Raw genomic sequence first — 20,385 nt, 5'->3', positions numbered from 1 at the left:
GAAGATTCACCATCTATGTATGGATTTTCTAGCTGTATGAAAAGCATTGTTCTTCTATGGATGACCTCCTTGCGCAGAATGATAGTTTTATCCTTCTCTACATCATTATGTTTGCTGTACAAAAATCCTGCTGTGCTACATCATAATAACATGTAATCTTCTTGCTTAGTTTAGCTGAGATTTAAGGAGCCGCTGTTCATGGAAGCAGTTTTCTAAAGTCTGATCTATAATTTACCAGAATCAACCAGGCAAAAGAGCAAGAGGCTTTATAAGAGGGATACAGCCCTTAAAACTCTTAAATGAAGATTAGTTTAAAGTTTTACAATCCGGTACAGAACCATCTGGCAAATCTCATGTCAGGCTTTGTTAAACCTCTGAGCTTTCCTAGTATGCTGTAGTCATTCAACCCCCCACCCCACGCCCTGCCTTTATCTTCTGTTCTTCTGTCTCCTGCCAGGCACCCGCTTTACTCAGATATGTTGGAACAAAAGAAGGAAATAAGTAAGCGAAGGGCTGATTTTTCTACAGGAATAGTCTAACAGCTGTAAATGATGGAGGGTGGGGGTGTGCTGCACCTCTGGAAATCATGTCCTTATAATTGCTGGCTGGCGGGATATGCACTAGGTGATTTATTGCATCTTTGAAGAGGTAATTGCAAGATAAAAGCTGCCTGTTGGCAGAACCATTAGAGACTTGCTGGGTTAAATTGTGGCTTTTGAGGCCAAGGAATCACTGGGAGGACGTATAGCAACATCACAAGGCATTTTGATACTTTCAGAAATGGAGCCTCAGTGGTTACAGCCAAAACAATGTAGAAGTTGTGTCAGTGGTGGTTCCAGACTGCTGTTTGGTGTGGAAAGCCAATTGTTCCCATCATTCATAAATCACATTTCAGGTCTCTAGACTGCAGGTTCCTCACCGATACCCCCACAAAGGGGTTTTAATCTGTGAGTTCCAAATTGTATTTTTGTTCTTTGGCAAAAGGCAGACCTAATGTGTTTCTCAAACACAAAGCAAAAACCGTCCTCTATGAATCCATACTAATATCTTGATTTCAGCTGTCCTGTGGCTTTTCCATATACTTACGTGTCATACAGATTTATTTTCGTATTTATATGAAGCTTGGAAACGGGGAACAAAATAATTTGTTCTAGCAATCTGTTCCATAAAAATTATTCGTTCTCCACTTAAATTAACCCTTCTGTTCACCTTTCACATGAAGACTCTTAGGCTGAAGGAGAGGACCGCAGGAATCCAATTACCTGAAATCAATTTAGAGGCAAGAAGGAGGCATTGTTAGTGGAGATTATCTCCTTCTCAGGCTTACAGTGTTTCTCTGTCTCACTGTGATAATAAAGATGTTCTGCCTGGACACTGAAATTAGTATACATGATTTCCTGATTATCATGTGGGACAGAAAAATAGTGAAGTCTGCAGTTCCTGTCTAAAAATGTAGCTTTTGGCCTTATATTTTAAACATAACTAGAAAAGACAAAAGCTGCACCAAGTAAACATGTGCAATCCCAACCAGACTTCAATAATGTAACACAGCTAATATACTACTTACAAAATGTCTTTTGCTGTTTATTTCCTAAATCTCACTTCAAGCCATACAGGATTTTAGCTTGAAAGACAACTTCTTAAAGCACTTTTTTTTTTTTTTTCTTTCCTGTAAAGTGCAGGAGTGAAACACTTTGAGTCAGACAACCTTAATGCTGCCATAGCAATTTTGTAAGGCACCAGAGAAAAATGCATTGTATTATCTTTGAATTTCAGTCCGCTGTTGCTTCTCACAGCAATCAATAACCATTATAATTATTGGTGGTAGTATGCGTCTAGATAATTCTAGGGCTTTTCCAGAAATCAAAATACATAAACCAAAATTGTCATATTGTAACTTTTTCTTTTTAACTCTCATAAAGCCAGATTTGCTTTGAAGAAAAGCAAAAAAAACTGTCAATAGGGAAGTGGGATGAAAAGGACATGACACTTAGCTGAACGAGTCAAGTAGTTAGTATTAGAATAAAAAGTTTGAGGGCCAGAACAAATTCCTTTCGCAGTCTGGAAAGGTGATAGTCATTGAAAAATTGAAAAGTTACTAGAGATTTTTATGATTATTTTAAAACCCCCAACCAACTGAACATAATTTAACTTCTCTCCAGCAAAAATGGAAGGACTGTCCCACATTTTTAGAGTATGTATTTTGTACTAGAGGTGGCTGCCTGGCATCTCGGGTGTCCTGGCTGTAGGAAGCCAAGGGACACAGTGGGCCTTGTGGCTGGGAGCGCAGGTTGAGCTGGGGTCAGCGGAGGCAGAGAGCAGGCAGCTGCCTCTTGGCTCCCGAGGAGCAGGGTGCTCTCTGCTTGTCCAGCTGGACGTGGCAGCTTCCTGCTGCTGGTGTGATGCCCTGTGGTGAGGGAGAGGCAAAAGGGAGAGCTCAGCGGGTGGCTGTTGGACAGGATAGCAGGGATGGGCATCCCTCTTCCTCAGTCACCTGCATCCCACCTGCCTGACCTACAGAGAGGACTGGCAGGGTGGGATCCTAGACTGAGCGAGATGGACTAGTACCTTAGAGTAGAGAGAGAATGGCGTTGTGTCTGATGGAGAAAATAGGTGGAGCAAATTAGCAGTGTCTTGTTATGGATCAGCCTAACCTGAGCAGACACCAGGAGCTGAGTAGTGCAGGGGGAGGATGCCATCAGAAGGCAGATCTGCACACAAGTGGTTGTTGTAAGATTAATTTGAACTATGTCAGGTGCACAAGAGATTTCCCCCTCATGTTTCAAAGTGGGGACCACCAGTGCAGCATCTTAACAATAAAAATGAAGTCTGACTTAAAAGGATGACTTTCATAACCTTTAAAATCTATTTTACAATTTATTTTTTCTGGTAGATTTTGGGAGCCTGGATATTACCTGTCAAGCTGTCATAGGTAATTATATGTTTGTTAACTTATTGTTCCTAATAAACAACAGGAAATATTCATGATGAATTTCATTTTTCCTGAAAAAAAAGACTTAATAACTACTTTGATTAAATATTAAAGCTTTCTTTTGCTGTTATAACTAGACAGAAAATTCCAAATATCAGCGAAGTATTTTGTGCACAATCTTTTTACTACCTGGCCATTATGCTGGACTTTATTGATTGCTAACATAATTGATTAGGGTAATTTCTAGGTGGTCATGTGGAAGACTGATGTGACTGGCTGTATGATGACTCAGCAAACTAAAACTTATTTCATACTGAAAATAACTGAAAACTGGACCTTCTGGATGGACAGGACTGCCTGGCCCTGGGGAGCAGTTGACAGTATCGTGTTTCCCACTGGGCAAAAGGGGTTTACTGAGATAAAGGAAACCTTTACAGCCAGCAAGACCTTAGGTGGTTTCTTGTCTTTTTGTGCCTTCCCCAGTGCCTGTACCAGGGCAGCAATACGGGGTGTCAGGTAATGATTTAGAGCAAAACGAGTCTCCCTCAACTCTGGCAGAGGGGGAAGATCTCAGAAGGTGTTGGATGAATGGTAGGAACTGAATCAGCTGTCCGGATATGCCCCATGCTCGTGGAACGGTAGTTGGCTGTAACGAAGTGACAGGTGGTTCATCAAACATGAAAAGAACCTAATTTATTCCAGAAGTCAAGCCTGCCTGCTAGAGAAGTTGTAATCGGTGCGTGCACAAGAGCTAAGGGAGCTTTAATAGCACTGCTGAAACCATAATGTAATATCCAGGCTGAAATCATTCCATCTTTATCTCATTATGAGTACAATTTTCTTCTATGTGTGAAACTTAAATGTCAAATTGGGGAAGTGGAGGGAACATAAACAAAAGACTGTGGGCATATTCTATTGTTTCTTTAGAAGAATTGTAGAAGCTTCAGAAGGCTGTGGGAAGATGCTCCAAGCAAAATGGGGGGATAAAGGCTTTCGAAAGCTTCCCACTTTTAGTAAGAGCTTCTTTATCTGCACTGGAAGAAGGAAGCTCCCAGGAGGATTGTCTATCATTACCATATTCGTCTTCTTTAAGAAAGAGAAAAGAGAACTTGTGAATAAGTGCTGCTTATGTGATCCATTAAGAATGTGTGTATATCTCAGCGAGCGGTAAGTGGGGAGCTTGTATACTAGAAGAACAATTGCTATAGTATTAGGTAATGCAGAACAGGTATTCGCATAATTTGAGTTTTGCAGCATGCTGGGTTGGAAGCTGCACCAGATGTGCTGCTAGTTAGCGGTACAAGTGCTGCTTCATTGGAAGCTCTCTCACTTGTAGTCACAGCTCACGTATAAGGTGTTTTTCTACACTGAAAAATGGCAATGCAGCACTTCCAGGTTTGTTGTGGCAAATCAGATCTGTGCTGTGTGTTAGGGCCTTTAATTTCTAGAGCTTAATTCCTTTAATTCTGAAATGGCATTGTAAAAACAGAATGAGAGCTGGAAAGAACTGTACTGTGTGTGGAAAGCCTGGAGGGGCTGAAAGCAGTTACTGCTTGGTTTGTTTTTTTTTTCTTCCATCCTACTCCAGGATGTAGACTGCTGACTGACTAGTAGTTGCCCCAGAATCTGCTCTATTTTCACTCTTGCTGTGTTTTGTTACTACTTTCTGGCGCTTGTCTTCAGAGGGGTGAAAGAGTCTCTTTGGCTGCTGGGTAGTGGGAACAGTAGGAAGTAAATGAAGAACACAAGGTGCTAGTAATTCAGCCTTAAGAGGTGTTTGAGTCTTCATGAAGCCATATCTAAGATTTAGAGCATGGTTTTCAAGTGTTACTCAAACATTTTAAGTACTGTCTCACCTAAATGTACTTTTGCATCTCTTCCTGTACTCATACACTTGCTTTTTCCTTTTTCTCTCCGCTCTAAAATAGAACTCACCAGGCAAATGTTGTATAAAAAACTGATGTGACGTTCCAAGGAAAACTATTTCTCAAGAAATAGTGTGATTTGTAATGTCAGTTCCTGGCAGGTTATCCCATATGGAATTATTATGGTATCTTAGCACCACAATTGATATGTTTAATAATTTTCATTATGTGTTTGGGTCCCTTTGATGCTTGATTATTACATTTAAAGAAAGATTATAAGGTAGAATACATTTGCTTTTGAACATATGAAAAACACAACCTTCTCTTTCCAGATGCATTCATTTTAACTTTGTCTAGCATTCACTAAATCTGTGGTTATTTCTTTTTTCTTTTGAAATGCACTTATTGTTCTATTTCAAGAATGAATCATGGTCCGTTGCTACCCCAAAATATAACAAAAATGGTAAAAATGATTGCCTGTAATCTATTATTACAGGCAATCCAACCTGCCAAAACAAAATTGCCATTTAATAAGGTGGTTTTTTGAAATGAGCCCTGTGAATGCTCCATGCTAACTGAAGTTGCCCACAAATTCTGTATTTAAAAACATGTTTCCTTTTAAGTGACTATATTTTACTCCATATGACAGAAAATCCAGTGGCATATGTCTCCCTCTCTTTGTCAGTCCTTGCAGTCTCCATGGGCATTTAGATCGCTCTGATGTGAGACCTGGATAAGACACTGTTTTTATTATGTATTGTCAAAGGCTGTATCCGAAGGGTAATACATTAGAGATGTATTTCAGGAGGAGGAGAATCCTAGCACTACTTAAGTAGTGTATTTCAGCAGAGGACCTTTTTTGTGAATGTCATTGTTTCCATTTTATGACAGAAAGAATTTGGGGAGAAAGAAAATGTAAGATTTGTTGGTATTTTTGCAGCAATATGTAAAGTTCCTTCCCTGGGAAATGCATGTGGAGAAAATTAAAAGGAGCCAACATCCTACTCAGTGCTCAGTCCCAGTGCTCAAAAACCTTAAATATTATCGAAGCAGAGAAATTACAGACATTAACAAGTAATCGCAGGATGTTTTGGTAATATTAAAAAAAAGCAAGTATGAAGGGTCAGCAAGTCTACTTCTTTGAAGACTATAATCTATTTGATTATATAGACTTTTGATTTGGGGTGGTCAATCTTGAAATATTCCAAGGTAGTGGAAAGTCAAGGAGACAGTCGATGCAAACTTTGAAGAAGTTTTCTATATTTCTTTTAATTCACCCATTTAAGTTAGTTCCACTGCATTCTGTCTTTCTTTCAGGGTGTCCATTGAACATAGCACAGCCTGGGGAGGAAACAGCAGAGAAGCCAGGGTTGAGTTCCCTCTGAAATTCTGCTGCTGAACAGAACTGTTGGCAAATGATTTCATATTTTTGTCTGAGTTTTTTCATCTGTACACACAGATGAAGGTGTGTACCTTCACACATTGAAAGTTAAAGCAACTCTATAAAAAATAAGTTAGCTGCAAAAATATCAGATCTAGTCTACTCCAAATGTATGTGGTTATGATACATTACCATTATTTTTTATGAATTTTGTACCTGTTTTATTCCCTCAAGGGAAATTAATGCTGAATGCTGACAGAGTGGTTGAACGTATAACTGATGCATATTTTTCTCTCCTAAAAGCACACAAAAGAAGTGGGAAGGCCACAAACTCCTTTGAAAGAAACAACCTTGGAGCCTTGGACTCAGCCACAGGTAGGCTGGAATAACTTTTCTGATAATGTGTTTTCTGTAATAGTGGTTTTTGTAAGTCTTAATAGAATTAATCTGGGGCTGTAAAGAAACACTGCGAAAGGTAGCTCTGTGGTTCTCGGCATCATATGTCGGAATGATTTGTTTTGGTGTTTGGCTGCCCATATTACTGGTAATGTTCTTTTAGTTAAGTCTCAGATTTTTTCTAAGGGAGAAATGCTAGGATTATCTTGCCTTCAGTTTGTGTTCCTTATGTGCTTAAAAAACTGCAGAATTTTACAAAACAAAATTTTTTTCTGAATGGTGTGTCAAGAAACTGTGAGCGTCTTCTGGTGTAGAAATGAAGTTTGTGGGAGTTTGGTTTTTTGAGAGGAATGCTTGAAAGATCAACCTTTTACATTATAAGGGTTTAACCAAAAATGAAGCAAAACTTAATCATTCAAAGAGATAAAGAAATGAGGATATTAATATGCAGTCTTCCTTAACACAAAGTGAGTTTGGATGTTTTGGCCTTGCAGTTGTGTATTTACTTGTAAGAAATTTATAATAACTGATTTGTTCATGTTCAGAAGCTTTTTTTGCTATTTATTCCCTGTGTATCAGTGTACCATACTGCACATCTGAAATCTGTGGCTTTGGAGGCAATGAGAGGGAAGGAAAGAGCCAGTTCACAGTGTAGGTGAAACTGGATGTTGCTGTTCCAGGGACAAGGATTGGGCCTGTACAAGAGAAGGCACTGGAGTAGGGTGGAGAGGAAGTAGGGTGCTGGGAAGAACAACCTGGAGAATCAGACTGGCTTCTGCAAATTCCCGGAGGAAGATTGTTGCTTTTTATGGATGGGGGGGCATTTTTCCTTTAGCAGCTACCACATCTGGAATTCATATGGCACAGTGCCTCTTCCTGGCAGAAACACCTACCTCTGCTTTGCAGGGTTCACCTGTTGCTAAAGGCAACAGTGAATCTATAACTGTAATGCCCAAGTTGAAAGTTTCCTGGCAAAGATAGAGAGAACCAGGCAGAGGTAGCAGCCCCTGATCTGTAATTACAGTGTGACTGTAGTCTAAGTAGTCTCTGCATCATATTTTTAGGTTGTAAGCACTCTGCCCAAACAAATATTCTCTTATTTAGTCTCTAGTTTTTAGAAGCTGCATCAATGAAATCCTAGAACTTAGACTTGTGCTAGAGGCATGTTTGCTCCAGAATCATGTGGCAAACACAGTGTTGGAATTTAGAACTAGAAATGAAAAAAAACCCACGTCTCTTTTGCTGCTACCTTTGTTCATGCTTGACTGCTTTTTTTTTTTTTTAATTAGTTGCAACACAAACCGTGCAGGCTTTCATGGTACAATCTATACAGCTGATTAAAATATAGTAGGTCTTAAATGGTAAATTCTTCACTGTAGTCACAGATATATGCCATTTATGTTTGTGCACCTGTACATACAGAGAGAAGATAGTTATCTGTAAACGTGCAGGCCTTGCATTGTAGGGAAATCCCTCAACTGTTACTCTCCAAAACACAGGATCTTCCCTCCTGCCTAAATAAAAGGCTCCCAGGTGCAGCCTATGCCCGGACTGTTTCCAGCTACTGCATGGCCAAACCCTCAAACGCCTCTATCCAGGCAGCTGCTAATCACAATAGTTAAGCGTGCATTGATCTGTGTCTGCAATCAATAATGTTTATGTGCGGGACCACAGGAGCTTGCTGTGGTCCATAGTCGCTAATAGACACTAACTCCTTGTGTGCAGGAACAAAACTGTTAAGAAAAGTGTTTCGTTCCAGCAGTTACTGCTAAACAGCTGATGAATCACTAAGGGAAGGTTGACAGGGTCCTCCTGTTCCCTTGCCTACAGCATGTGTTGCAGAGCAGGCAGGTAGAGAGCTTGGAGTTAGGGCTGGGCTTTGGTTTGTTGGCAAAGAAGAGAGAATGTTGGCTTCTGAGTTGTGAGAGGAGTTGAAGCAGCTTGATGCTGTGATCGTCGTTTAGGGGAGCCCTGGTGCATGAACGTGGGTGTCAGAGGTGAGCTTTTGCACATGGTGGTTTGTGTGACTGCTGCCAGCTGCATTGTCAAAGAAATACTCTGTTGGACTGTTCCAGTGTTGAGAATCAGTGTTCTTCTTGAGTATACAGGCGGTCACCGTGTTATCTGATCACTTCTGAAAGCTGCATTATTTAGTGGATTTATTAACATGGACTAAAAGATGTGAAATGTTTTTGTCACTTCTATTAGTTTTTTGGGAAAAAAAATCTGCCTTTTAAAAAATACGTACAAAGAAGCTAACACCTATATGCTTTTTTATTTCATGGAGAGAAGAAATGTAATCAACAAAATCAAAGACTGCTGGAACCATTATTGTAGCAGAAAATTAAATTAGTTGTTAATTCTTTCATGGATGTAATTCTGGCCCCTGCAAATCCCTCCTTAGATATTTTGTATAAAGTGAGTAAAAATTCATGGCATGGATAAAAGCTTTGTCTATTTTATGAGCAACAGGCAAATGATCCAAATGGTGCTCATAAAGCAAATGGTTCTCAACTCTAAAAGGAGGAGAAATATATTTAAAAGCCACTAGAATGAACCATGAATAAAACCAACTCCTATTTACAAAAAGGTGTTATTTACATGAAAGTTTTTTGATCCTACCCCCACCCCCAAATGGAGAGACTCACTACTTTTGTCTACTTTATAATAATAATAATTTTTAAAAAAAATACATTTTCTTGGGCTACTTACTGCTGTTCAGTGTTGAGAGCTGCTGTGGGATGTGTTTTATCAACAGAGAGAGTGAACAGTATAGCTGTGAGCACAGTTTCAGTGTGCAGGGCCAAAGAGTCAGTGAAGCAGAAAGTACCACATCTGGCCCCTGATATCACGAGATGAGAAGCTGGGACCTCTTAGCGGTCGGGCAATTTCACACAGAGGTTATAGTCTGGGGGGAACAAGAAACAGTGCTTTTTGTGCAGAGGGAGGGACAGCTTTATGTTGCCTGTACTGCCATGGCTCTCATTTGCCTTATTTGTTCAAGGTTTCATCTTAGAAGCAGCCAGGTAGCTGAAAATTTTGAAATGAAAATGTTCAATTAGACAAAAAATGAAGAGCTGTAGTGCTTTGTCAGGCTCATTTCTTATTCTGTGGTGAGGTTTTTGTTCTTGGTTTTATGGTTCTGGTTTTTGGCTGTGATTTAATAAGTTCCTGGAGCAATATGACATTGACAACATGGGAATTCTTTTTCATGGCTATGCGTCTTAACTTGCAGATTTTTCTACCTTTTTCTGCAAACTCAGTGAATGGAAACTGATGTTACTGACTAGGAAATAAAGTTTGAGAGACTCATTCCGATAAATTTGGGACAAGACCTTTGCAGATAAGGAACATGTGTGGTAGTAGCTGCCCAGATAGAGTTGTCATTGGTTTACAAGCTTTATTTCGATGCTAAATACTTATGTATTCCTGTGGTTATGGGTTTTGCTGCTTTGCCTGATTAGACATTTAACTTCTAAATGACATTATAATCTCTATTTTTGTGGTCAGTTAGAAACAGGACAATTTAAAATCAAAGTAATCTGTGATTGTTTTAAATTTTTGAAGTTGCTGACACTATTTCAAAATCTGAATTTTGTGTGGTAGCGGCATGAAATAATATTGATCATGATGATTCTGATTCAGATTCTGATTCAGAAACAAATTGCTTTATTTTTTCAAATTTCTAGGACAAATCCTAGAAAGAGAGAATAAGGACTTACCAAAATAAGGAAAAAGAACAATGATTATGGTTATATAGGTTAGAACTGCAGTAGTGGCAAATAGTGAGGTTTGCCAGCAAGGCAGATACAACAAAACTCCCACTTTTCTGTTGCAGAGTATTTCTGATTTAAAACTTTTTTTTTGGTGACTCTTACATCACTTTCTATTATATGTCTATCTGAAATACTGCATAGAAGTGATTCCTAGAGGTGTTCGACAGGATAAAATGTGAGAAGGTGGTCTTATTAATGCTGAAGCTTTTTATTTGTTTATTAAATGTAAGAACTCCCAAGTGCTCTCATCACTTAAGATAATGGCTAAAAAGCCAGGGTACAGTTGCATTAATTTTCCTGGCCCAAATGTAGCATAATTACTTTAATGAACACATTAATTTTTCCCCTTTCCTCATGCTCTTCCTCCTTCACAGTCCATGTTGTCACTGGAAACCCAGACAATGTTGACCCTCCAGCTTTATAGCTCTCCTCAGAGTTCTGTGAGGGTTAAATATCCAAGGACTAAGATTTGTCAGGCTCAGGTAGTGCACATTCATGTGTGTCTTACAAATAAGCAACATCTTGCACCAGCGTGGCTTTATTACCACCTGGTGTAACGGTGGTGCATTGCTACAACAATGAGCACGACAAGCAGGAGCAGTAAGATACAGACCAAGTGCAACCATTTGTCTCTCAAAACCAGAAGAGAAAAAGAATTTGTTTCCTCTTTTGCATCTGCAGTTTTATTTTCTCTTTGTTTGTGTGCAGAGCACAGTCCTCTTCTCTTTTTTCTTTTTTTAAGCAAAATTACTTTTTGTGGAAAGGCAAAAACACTCAGACTGAAATCTAATTACAAATGATAGAGTGTAGTATTTTTCAGCTGAATTTTAAAGAATCACTTTATAATCTTGGAACAGTGGATAACAACATCACTAATCCAATATTTTAACAGTAAATACGTTTGATGATGGGAATTGCTACACTAATCTTATATCCCTCCACAGTATAGTTAAGAAATCCACAGGGGGTTTTACTAATCAGTTTTTGTAAAGTAAATCAAGTCATGTAATTCTCGTTCCCTCTAAATGCCCAGCAACTGCAGGCAGAACCATGTGCAGTACTTTTTGTTCTTTTTGTCAGTTTTGTACCCTAATCTGCAGCCATCCTTTCCCCTTCGATGTGCAAGAAAGAGTGTTCTGGAGAGAAAAGTCTCCAAGCACCCCCTGACAGAGATGTCTTGTTAGGTGAGCTGGCAATTCATCTTGCTCCCCTCGCCGCCGTGCTGGGAAGGGATGGAGCCAGTCTGCCTCCTGCACACAGGGGAAGACCTGCCAGTATTAAATATAATCCAACCACATTCGCTACTATGCTTCTGGTACATATGGTTTAAGTCACTTAGTTTAGACTCCAGTTTTACTGACCACTGAGATATGTTGCAGTATAGCTTGTGCTTTTATTTTGTCTTAAAAAGCTGTCAAAAGTAAAATAGTTTTCTTTTTTTAAAGTACAAACAGAGTATTTTACATTAGGAAGAAATATTAACAACCATGGTTAAATATTTGAAGAGAAGCAACTAATAAGAATTCTGTGCATATTTTGTTCCCATAGTTCATGGGAACTGAATTATTTTTCATGAAGTCCTGGTGTGCTCTTTTTACTTACCTCACAGCTTCAGCCTTTAGGATTCAAAATCAGTGAAAGTCAGAATGAAAGTGAAGCTTTATTCCTGACTCGGTGTCTTCAGTTTAGATACAAATCAGTCACCTAAATAGACTTATACAGTCTAGTTATACCCTGGTTATATTTAGTATTTAGAATCTGTGTGCTCAAAATATTCCCATTTTATTTGGTGCCTAAATGAATTTACATATGCCTCAAGTATATTTCTTATTTAATGGAACTTCAATTGTAATCCTAACACAAAAGACTTAGTAAATTAAAAAAAAAAAATCCAGATCAGAGTAGAAGGTGGGGGATTCTAAATGCAATTAGAATTGCCTACATAAATATCTGAACTGTTTCTGAACATTCCAATCTTAAAACCTGGTATTTTGTCTCTCAAAATGGAGGCCTCACAAGCCAGAAGCCAGCTGTAAGCAGACAGTAGTTTTGGTCTTATTTGAGTACCAACAAGAATGAAATAGTGTTTTATTAAGATATTTAAGAGAAAAACACACTTATTTTTGAACTTTGATAGTAATTATAGTAGAAAGCCTAATAAACATTTAATCTTTCCAGCAGCAGCTAGTACAGTACCTGGCTGCCAAAAGGTACAAACTTGGCTCCTCACAGATAGCAACACTATTTCATTTTAGCTGTGTTTCTAAGTTATATTATGTAAGGTATTCCTGACATTCTAAACAAATGATGTATCCAGAAATCAGGTTACAGTTCTGGAAAGACAATTTATTAATTGGAAATGGGCATTAACCATTTCCTGTCTAGCAATTGTTTTCCCTGTTTTTTCCATTGAGTATACAATAGAAGAATAAACCAGTATATCAGCATACGTTGTGGCTGTATTAGGCCACTGGGATTATTTAACTGTAAATTTAAAAGTGAAGTTTAATGAAGAGATGTTTGCAAATAAACTTAATTATAATCTAAATAGAGACTTCTTTTGCAGTGAAGCTGGTTTGCTTAAATAACCTGACCAACAGGAAGAACGCTATTAATCTAGTAAGATTTTGGTACATTTGACAGGCTTTCTATATATAAAAAAATGACATTTTTTTTTCAAGATCTAGTTTTGCTGTAGCGTATGAGCATTGGAAATTAGTAGCTGATGTAGCTGAAAAGTCACTCATAGAAAATAAGGAAAAAAGCAGGATATCAAGAGTTGTGAGCATTGAATTTACTATTGATTTCAGCAGGGGAGACCATTGCAAAGGCAAAAAAATTCCAATTTCATTTAAGTTTATCTGTCTGTTTTCCAGACCAGCTCATGATTCTGTGAATAAAAATTCTCAATTTGAGCTAAGCTACAGCTCTCTTACAAGTTAATTAAAATAAATGAGAACCCTACAGACAGTTTCCATACAGTTTACTCTGAATATTTTCAGGCCTTTAGCTGTCCAGAAGCAGAAAGCCAGTCGCTTTGGGGGTGGTATCTCTGAGGACAGGCACTTGTGTGTTCGTCTCTGTCAGATTGTTCCATGTATTTTCAGAACTCAAATGTCAAAGCTGCTGACTGGAAAATTGGGGGATAGCAAAGGTTTCAGGTCCTTACTACCTTGAAATCTTTTCTGAGTCATTCACCAAGACTTTGAAGAAGATCTTTTCCTTTTTTGTCCACGATGACAGCGATGTTGTCTGCCTCATTTTTTTGGCTTCAACTGTTAAATCTTTTCTTTCCTCTTGCTTCTGATATGTCAGCATTGTTATTATGGACTTGAACAGGGATGTAAATGAGGAAGGAATTGGTAACAGGAGCAGGGAGCTCAGCTGTAGAGCATCACCTGGAAATTCAGCCCAGTGTGCACGAAAACAGGTAACCCCAGAAAGCCTCCTGTCAGTGTGCATCCTACTGGAGCTGCAGGAGGGAGCTGTACTGCTCAACGCAGGCAGTTGATTTATTCGCCATTACCATACGCTGACTTGGAGGAGATGGGGTACTCAGTAGTGAAATATCCAATGACATTGTTTAAAAAGAGCAGGTAGACAGCTACTCCTTCATCTTGTGAGATGCGGAAAGTCCTGTCAGTGTCTAAGTAAATCACCACAGGCCTGCTTTCAGAAAATGTAGATGAGATCTTTGAGGTACTTAGTTATCTATGGGGATGCTCAGAACAGCTTTCCTCCCCACTGTATTTCTTCTGCCATCACCTCTATTTGGTGAGAAACCAGAGATGTCCACATTATTTAGGAGAAAACACCCAAGTATCGAAATCATTAAATTGCATCGGACTGTAACTTACTTGCTCTGAGCTGTGCTCAACATGCATAAATCTTAAAACAGAAAGCATAAACGAGGCGTGATTCATTGAGGTGTCCATTTTCCCAGTGTCCAGCTCGCTGTCACTTGCACATCAGTCAGCTGTAATGTCAGGCGGGAGCTGTGCACAGGAACAGATCCATCCTCTTCACTTCTGCAGCTGGTGGATGTATTTATGCATCTCGGAGTAAGAGGAGTGGTCTGAAAAGCCTTTGGAAAACAGGAACGTAATAAAAGCTTTCTGGTGTTGTGTTTTAAACCTTAGAAATAGTATTGGCTTCAGCATGGACCTTTGCATGAAGAGTGACTCTTTGAGGGAAAGCTCTTGGAAGTGTTGGGTTTTCAACTGTCTGTTAATCTCCCGAGGAGATTATGCTTTTAGGAAACTGTTAACTACTTTTTCCTGTTGGTGGTGTTTTTGTTTGGTGGTGGCATGTTTGGTTTTGGTTGGTTGGGGTTTTTCTACTATAAACTTTTACAACGCTTAATAAGTACATTATGTCTTTCCTCCTGATGGATCAGCGATGCAAATTTTATCTTCCTGGATAGCAGACACTGGCAGTACTGTAAAGTCTTGTCACAGGGAGTAACAGAAGTAGGCGTGTGAGCTGTTCACCTGGATATGTCCATCCTGGTCACCATTCTGTTACACTGAATGTTTTCCTATTGATTATGATGGAAAAAGACTGAAACCCAGTGTTACCTTTCAGGTACCGGTACACGTTGACCAAACTATAGTTTGTATATCTTCAATGTTGAAAATAGCTTTGGACTGCATTTAATTAACTGAAATGGGGTATTATTGTGTATCTGTAGCAGAGACGGTGGCTCTGGATTGCTGTTGCCAGGTCACTTACCCTCTCAGTTAGTTTCTCAGCTATGAAAACAGTTGTTTTTCTTGAAGGATATTTTTATGGGCTGATTAATTTTTTGGCTGCAAATTATTGCATATAAAGCAGATACACTGCAAGTTGATGCCCCAATGGCTATATGGTAATGGATATTATGTATCCATTCAAAGCCCAGATGAGATTAACACCACTGTTCTCTCCATCTGCCTTTGAGAAAGAATCCAACAAATAACGAGGCATATAAGGGAAGATTATTGCATTATATTCAGCACTTACGGTGTGCATATTAATTATTGCAGGGAGACGGGTGCCCACTCAGAGTGGGTAGGTGCTGCTGAGGGTGCCTGTGTTGAACTTTGTTAAACCAGAGCAGCATTGGCCTTGAAGGTGGACACTTCCCACTCCTTGGGCTGTGCCTCGTGGGCTCACTGGCAAGCAAAGCTGCACAGTGCTTCTTGTTAATATTTTATTGGTTATCTTTATCTAAAAGGGATTGCAAAATAAGGAGGGGGTAAATAAAAAAAAAAGTGGTGTGGAGGTTTTGCCTATTCTGATAGCTTTTGATTGCAGATTCTGATGCTGAGCTGGGAGTGACAGAGTCCAGCCTGGCCACATGGCTGCCTTGCATGTGCCCCCTGATCTACATCCAAGTGTCTGTGCAGTGTGTAGGGAAGCAAGTGTGTCTTCTCATTATTAGTTCAACAAATAAGACCTTCTTCCAGATCTCTTCCTTCTGTGCTGCATGTTCTCCCATCTCATATTCCTGCAAAGAAGGAGCAGTTACTGATTTTCAAGCCATTTCTGTCCATCTGACTGAGCCTGCTCCATCATCTTCCAGCAGCACCATTTCTTGTAACAGTTGGTGACAAGTTATGGGGGGTCTGAAAAAGATGGTGGCCTGGAATCAATTGCTACTGAAATGGCATATCCAGCCTGCAGTCTGCCTGCTTCTAACTGAAGGACACAGATGAACAACATAGTTTATGTGCTAACTCTGAACATGCTTAAAATAGATTTGTATAATACAGTATTTGTCTTCTTTTAGAAATGAAAATATTTTTGTTTAGCAATTAACTCTGCTTTGATGGTGAAAGGTAGTTCTTTGGTATATATCATTCTTCCTGTGTATGAATTTCTTCATTTGGAAGGCTCCTACAACATTCTCCCATGCTGTTATGAATACAAATTTTACAAACTGGTTCTAATTGATTTGTTTGTTTATGGAGCTAAATTAGAGAAAATGCCATTAGAAAATAATGCCAGGTTCGAGATAGTAGATGGTGCTGCAGACCAAGACTGTATTTGGAAAATGATGATCAAAACTTTACATTTTGTCTTTGTTTTGAAATGCCTCTATGCTTTCCCAAATACCACACAAGAATAGTAAAAATATTTATTGTGCATTATGCTAGTTTTCTAACTCTAACAGAGATTAGAAGTCGCTCAGACCCCGAAAGAAATTAATGTTGCAAACGCTGTGACAGTGGTTGGTGTTAGGAGTATAATTCATCATCCCTGAAAAGATGCATATACTGCTGCTTTGTTTTTAAATCCATAAATTTTCACCAGTAGCACAGTACTTTGTAATGTGATGAATTTCTCTATATGGCTGCAATGTGGATGGTGCAAACTATGAACCAAGGGAGAAATTGTCCTTTATGTTTTATTTGTCATGCCCTCTCTTTAGGCTACTGTTCTCCTTTAGGATTTTATTGTAAATTCCTCTTCACTCTTGGGCAGACTCATGTTAAATAGTCAAGTTACCACAAATTGCCACCACTTGTGAAGCTTTCTCTCCTGAAGTGCTCACAAGCAGTTATTGCAATGGCCAAGGTTAGTTCTAGGCACTCATTTTTAAAGTTCAAGGTGTTTAGGGCAGCGTCATCCTAAGCTGAAGTACTCACAATTCCCAATATGGGAACATTTTTATTACTGCATTGTTTATCTGGTAACGTTCTAAACTTACATTTTTACTCTCCTGATTGCTGTAGTTCTTGGGTCTGTGGTTCAGATAACATGATAAAATACCATCTACTTTATTCTATATGTTTAATACAGAACATATGTTTGCTAGAGGGTCTTGAACAGCTTTCCAGGTATTTCTGTGCAACCTGACTGTGGACTGTAAGCATCCATTTCCTTGGTTTACTGGGGAAAAAAACCTTTGTTTGAACTGTAGCAGCACTGACCAGGTAGAGAGTGGGAAGTATAAGGAGCGTGTTGTCTGCCCTGGAGCTGAGATGTATGTCTTACACTTATGTTGGTTTGTGATGGCTTTTCATCAGGATAATAGCCAGTATTGATGGATCAACATGCAGTACAGAATGCTTTTAAAATGGATTCAGTCTTTTTATATGTTTTGCTATCTCTCACTTCACACGTGTGCCGTTGCCTAGCCAGCATTCCACAGCCAAAGGGTTGTTTTAGCAGGTATGTCAGTGGTGGGCCATGCCTGTAATCGGTGTAAGCATACTGACAGAAATGAGTACAGTAAACCTGATTCTTCTTCTGTTCACTAATTTTACACAAATAAGTCAAAGTATGGAAGTATTACTTATGAATTTGTATCTTCTTGTTTTGTGGAAAAAAATGTGGTCTAAAACTGGTGGCTTGTTTTGCTTTGAGAATTCTATTACTTAAGGCCTCTAGAAAATTTTGTGGGTTTTTTTTTTTCCTTTTCTGAAAAGAAGTGCACTCTCTATAATCAAAGATGAATCATAAAGTTGTTTGTCCGTTCTCATGTATTTCATTGGCTTTTACTTGCTTTTTTCTTCCACTTTTCCTTATAGGAAAACCTCTTCTTTGCAATGATCCTCTGTCATGTGCGTGTTACAGTTTTCTCCTTCCAGATTTTGTTTTTGAACATTAAGGATCATTTCTGAAGATCTGTAAAACCTTTGCTATCCACAGTGGATTTTTACAATTTGTATCTGCCAGTTTTACTTCCCTGCTCAGCAGCCTGCCTGTGAGGTGATGGGACAAGGCAGGCAGGTCTCAGCGAGAACAAGGCTCTTGGTGCTTTTGAATTCTGTTCGATTTTGCTTTAACTGTTTTCGTATATATGTCTAACACACAGATCTTTGTCTGTTTAAGTAAAAGTAATGATGCTTTATGATCTGTTTCATTCTCTCTATTTCAGGATTTACAAGTTTTGTGACTCAGAAGCATCTGAACTTCTTTTAAAGAGGAGCAGTGAGAGGGACTAGCTTGCTTTATTTCTTTTTCAGAACACAGCTAAAATGGAAGGCTTCTGGGCTTGGCAGTTTTACAGCAACTTGATAAAATAAAAATAATCGTGCCATCACTATTTTATCTTTCTTCTTTCAGATGTGCTTCCTTCAGAATTGCTTCTTTCTTTCATATTTGTGGAACTGTGCTTGGCAGAGTGGCAGTCTGTTCACAAGCTCTGCCAAGTTGAGGATTTGAGAGAAAGTAAACAACTCAGTTGGAAACATGGATAGCAAGTGTTGCATAGACTTTAAGAAGCAGAGATATGCTGCTGTATTATACAAGAGTTCACTTAATGGAAAAATGCTGTTCTCCTCTTAGAAGGAATGAATCTCTCTTGCTAGCCATTGTAAAGTAAGCCAGTCGTGCCTGACAACTGCACCCTGTTTGGACAACTTCTCTATCAAGTTTTTTATAGCACTTTTCCTGAATGAGAAAAAATCATTTTTGCCCCTCAGTTAGAACATAAACCAATATTTATAAGGAATAAATCTGCATGCTAGAACTAACTAGGGAGAGCTGATAGAAGGAGCTGGAAGATATCTGAGAGCGCTGTGAGATGGGCAGTTATTGAAGTCTTTTCCTACATATGAAATAGTCGCTCCTCACATATTCCTCAGATATTAGTTTACTTGCAAGTGATATTTATTCTGTGAGCTACAAGTCCATTAATGATACTTCACAAAACAGTACTCAGGCCCTGACAGATTTCAGTTTCTGCAAACAGGCATAATTTAACTCAGCTGCTTCTCAAGTAATTTGTGTATTGCTCCTACCCTGGCCAAAGTACCAAACAGTGAGATGAAAGACTGTTCCTAATTATCTTCCTAAAGAGGAGGTGGGTCTTCACTTTTTAGAAACATCTTAAAAATTTGCCTAGTGCAGTTTTCCCAAAGCAGAAAGATTGCTGTTAGAGATTCCTCTCTGCCCCCTTCCCCTAATTCTGCACTGTTCCTATGCAGGCTTTAACTCCCTCTTTTGTATCTCCACACTCAGAGATAGGTGGTGCTCAGAATAGACCCCAGAATTATTACTACTTTTTTTTTTTATTTTTAAAAAAGGGATGAGTTTTACCTATAGCTGTGCTTCACTGAAAGAACTTAGCAGAAGTTGTTCTCATTAACTTTTTTCATTGATACTGCTTTGCTTTGGAAACCTAGGAATGTGACTGACACCATATATTTAAATAGTGTATATTAATTGCACTCATATCAGAATTATTGGCAGGCATAATTTAAATTGTTGGAAAGTATAACTACCACCTTTTTGGATAGGAAAATTCCCATTCCACTGAAGTAGTGTCTTGAGAGATTGTATTTTTAAATGAGGTGAGCATAGGAATATTTTAAATGTTTTTTAATAACTACCAAAACAGTTATATTGGTCCTTATTCAGTGATCCTCATTCTCAAAAAAAACTAAGCTGCCTTAGAAGGCAAGGGTGGCAGTCACAATGATAAGGAGAGAGATATAGAATGAAGAGGAGGTACAAAATAGCTTATGTGATATCGCAAGCAGACACAGCATAAACCTGTGTTGGTATGTGTGAACATACAAAACAATATGTACAGCAGAAGACCAAACAAACATAGCTGCGGAAAATAAATGCTTCTGAATAAGTTTGTTTACCTATGATAGATGCGTTGTCAACCTGCTGCAGCTAAAAGCTAAATACATGAGTTGGAGAGAAAAAAAAAAAAATCCAATTGAACAAAATCAATCATTGGGGTGTAGGCTATTAAATGTTGACAAGTGGTAAAGGCTGGTTCTACTGCTCCAAAACTTTTGGGGATAGCAAAGCACCTTTGAGTAAACTTACACTCTTTAAATCAAAAATGAAAGTTCGTTGTTTTCTTTCATGGCATTATATGTCAGGGGCCAGTATTCTCAGAGACTGTTACACAGTGTGAAATTACTGGTTTACTTGGTTCTTTATATTTCTGACCTTGCGATCTTGATCATTACAGTCTATCCATCTGGCAGAACTGCAGAGTTCAGAAAGAGTTTAGATTCTGTGACAATAAAAATCTCATTTATTTTTTTTTTAGTTAAATAATGAGCAGTACTGTTTATGCAAAGTGGA

General features: G+C 38.7%; 1 protein-coding gene across 2 annotated transcripts in view; it reads left to right on the top strand.

The window, feature by feature from the left end:
• The window catches only part of PCDH11X (protocadherin 11 X-linked), a 512,943-nt gene that overhangs the window by 244,627 nt on the left and 247,931 nt on the right, over positions 1-20,385 (top strand). For both annotated transcript variants that reach the window (XM_074834783.1, XM_074834781.1), the window contains one exon: positions 6,482-6,553. In XM_074834783.1, coding sequence (XP_074690884.1) covers positions 6,482-6,553 — 72 coding nt within the window. The remainder of the gene's footprint in view (positions 1-6,481; positions 6,554-20,385) is intronic.

The sequence above is a fragment of the Strix aluco genome, chromosome 10 (genome assembly GCF_031877795.1).
Source record: "Strix aluco isolate bStrAlu1 chromosome 10, bStrAlu1.hap1, whole genome shotgun sequence".
NCBI classification, from domain to species: domain Eukaryota; kingdom Metazoa; phylum Chordata; class Aves; order Strigiformes; family Strigidae; genus Strix; species Strix aluco.
Note: the sequence above shows the minus strand (reverse complement) of the source record. Positions and strands in the feature narration are given on the sequence as shown.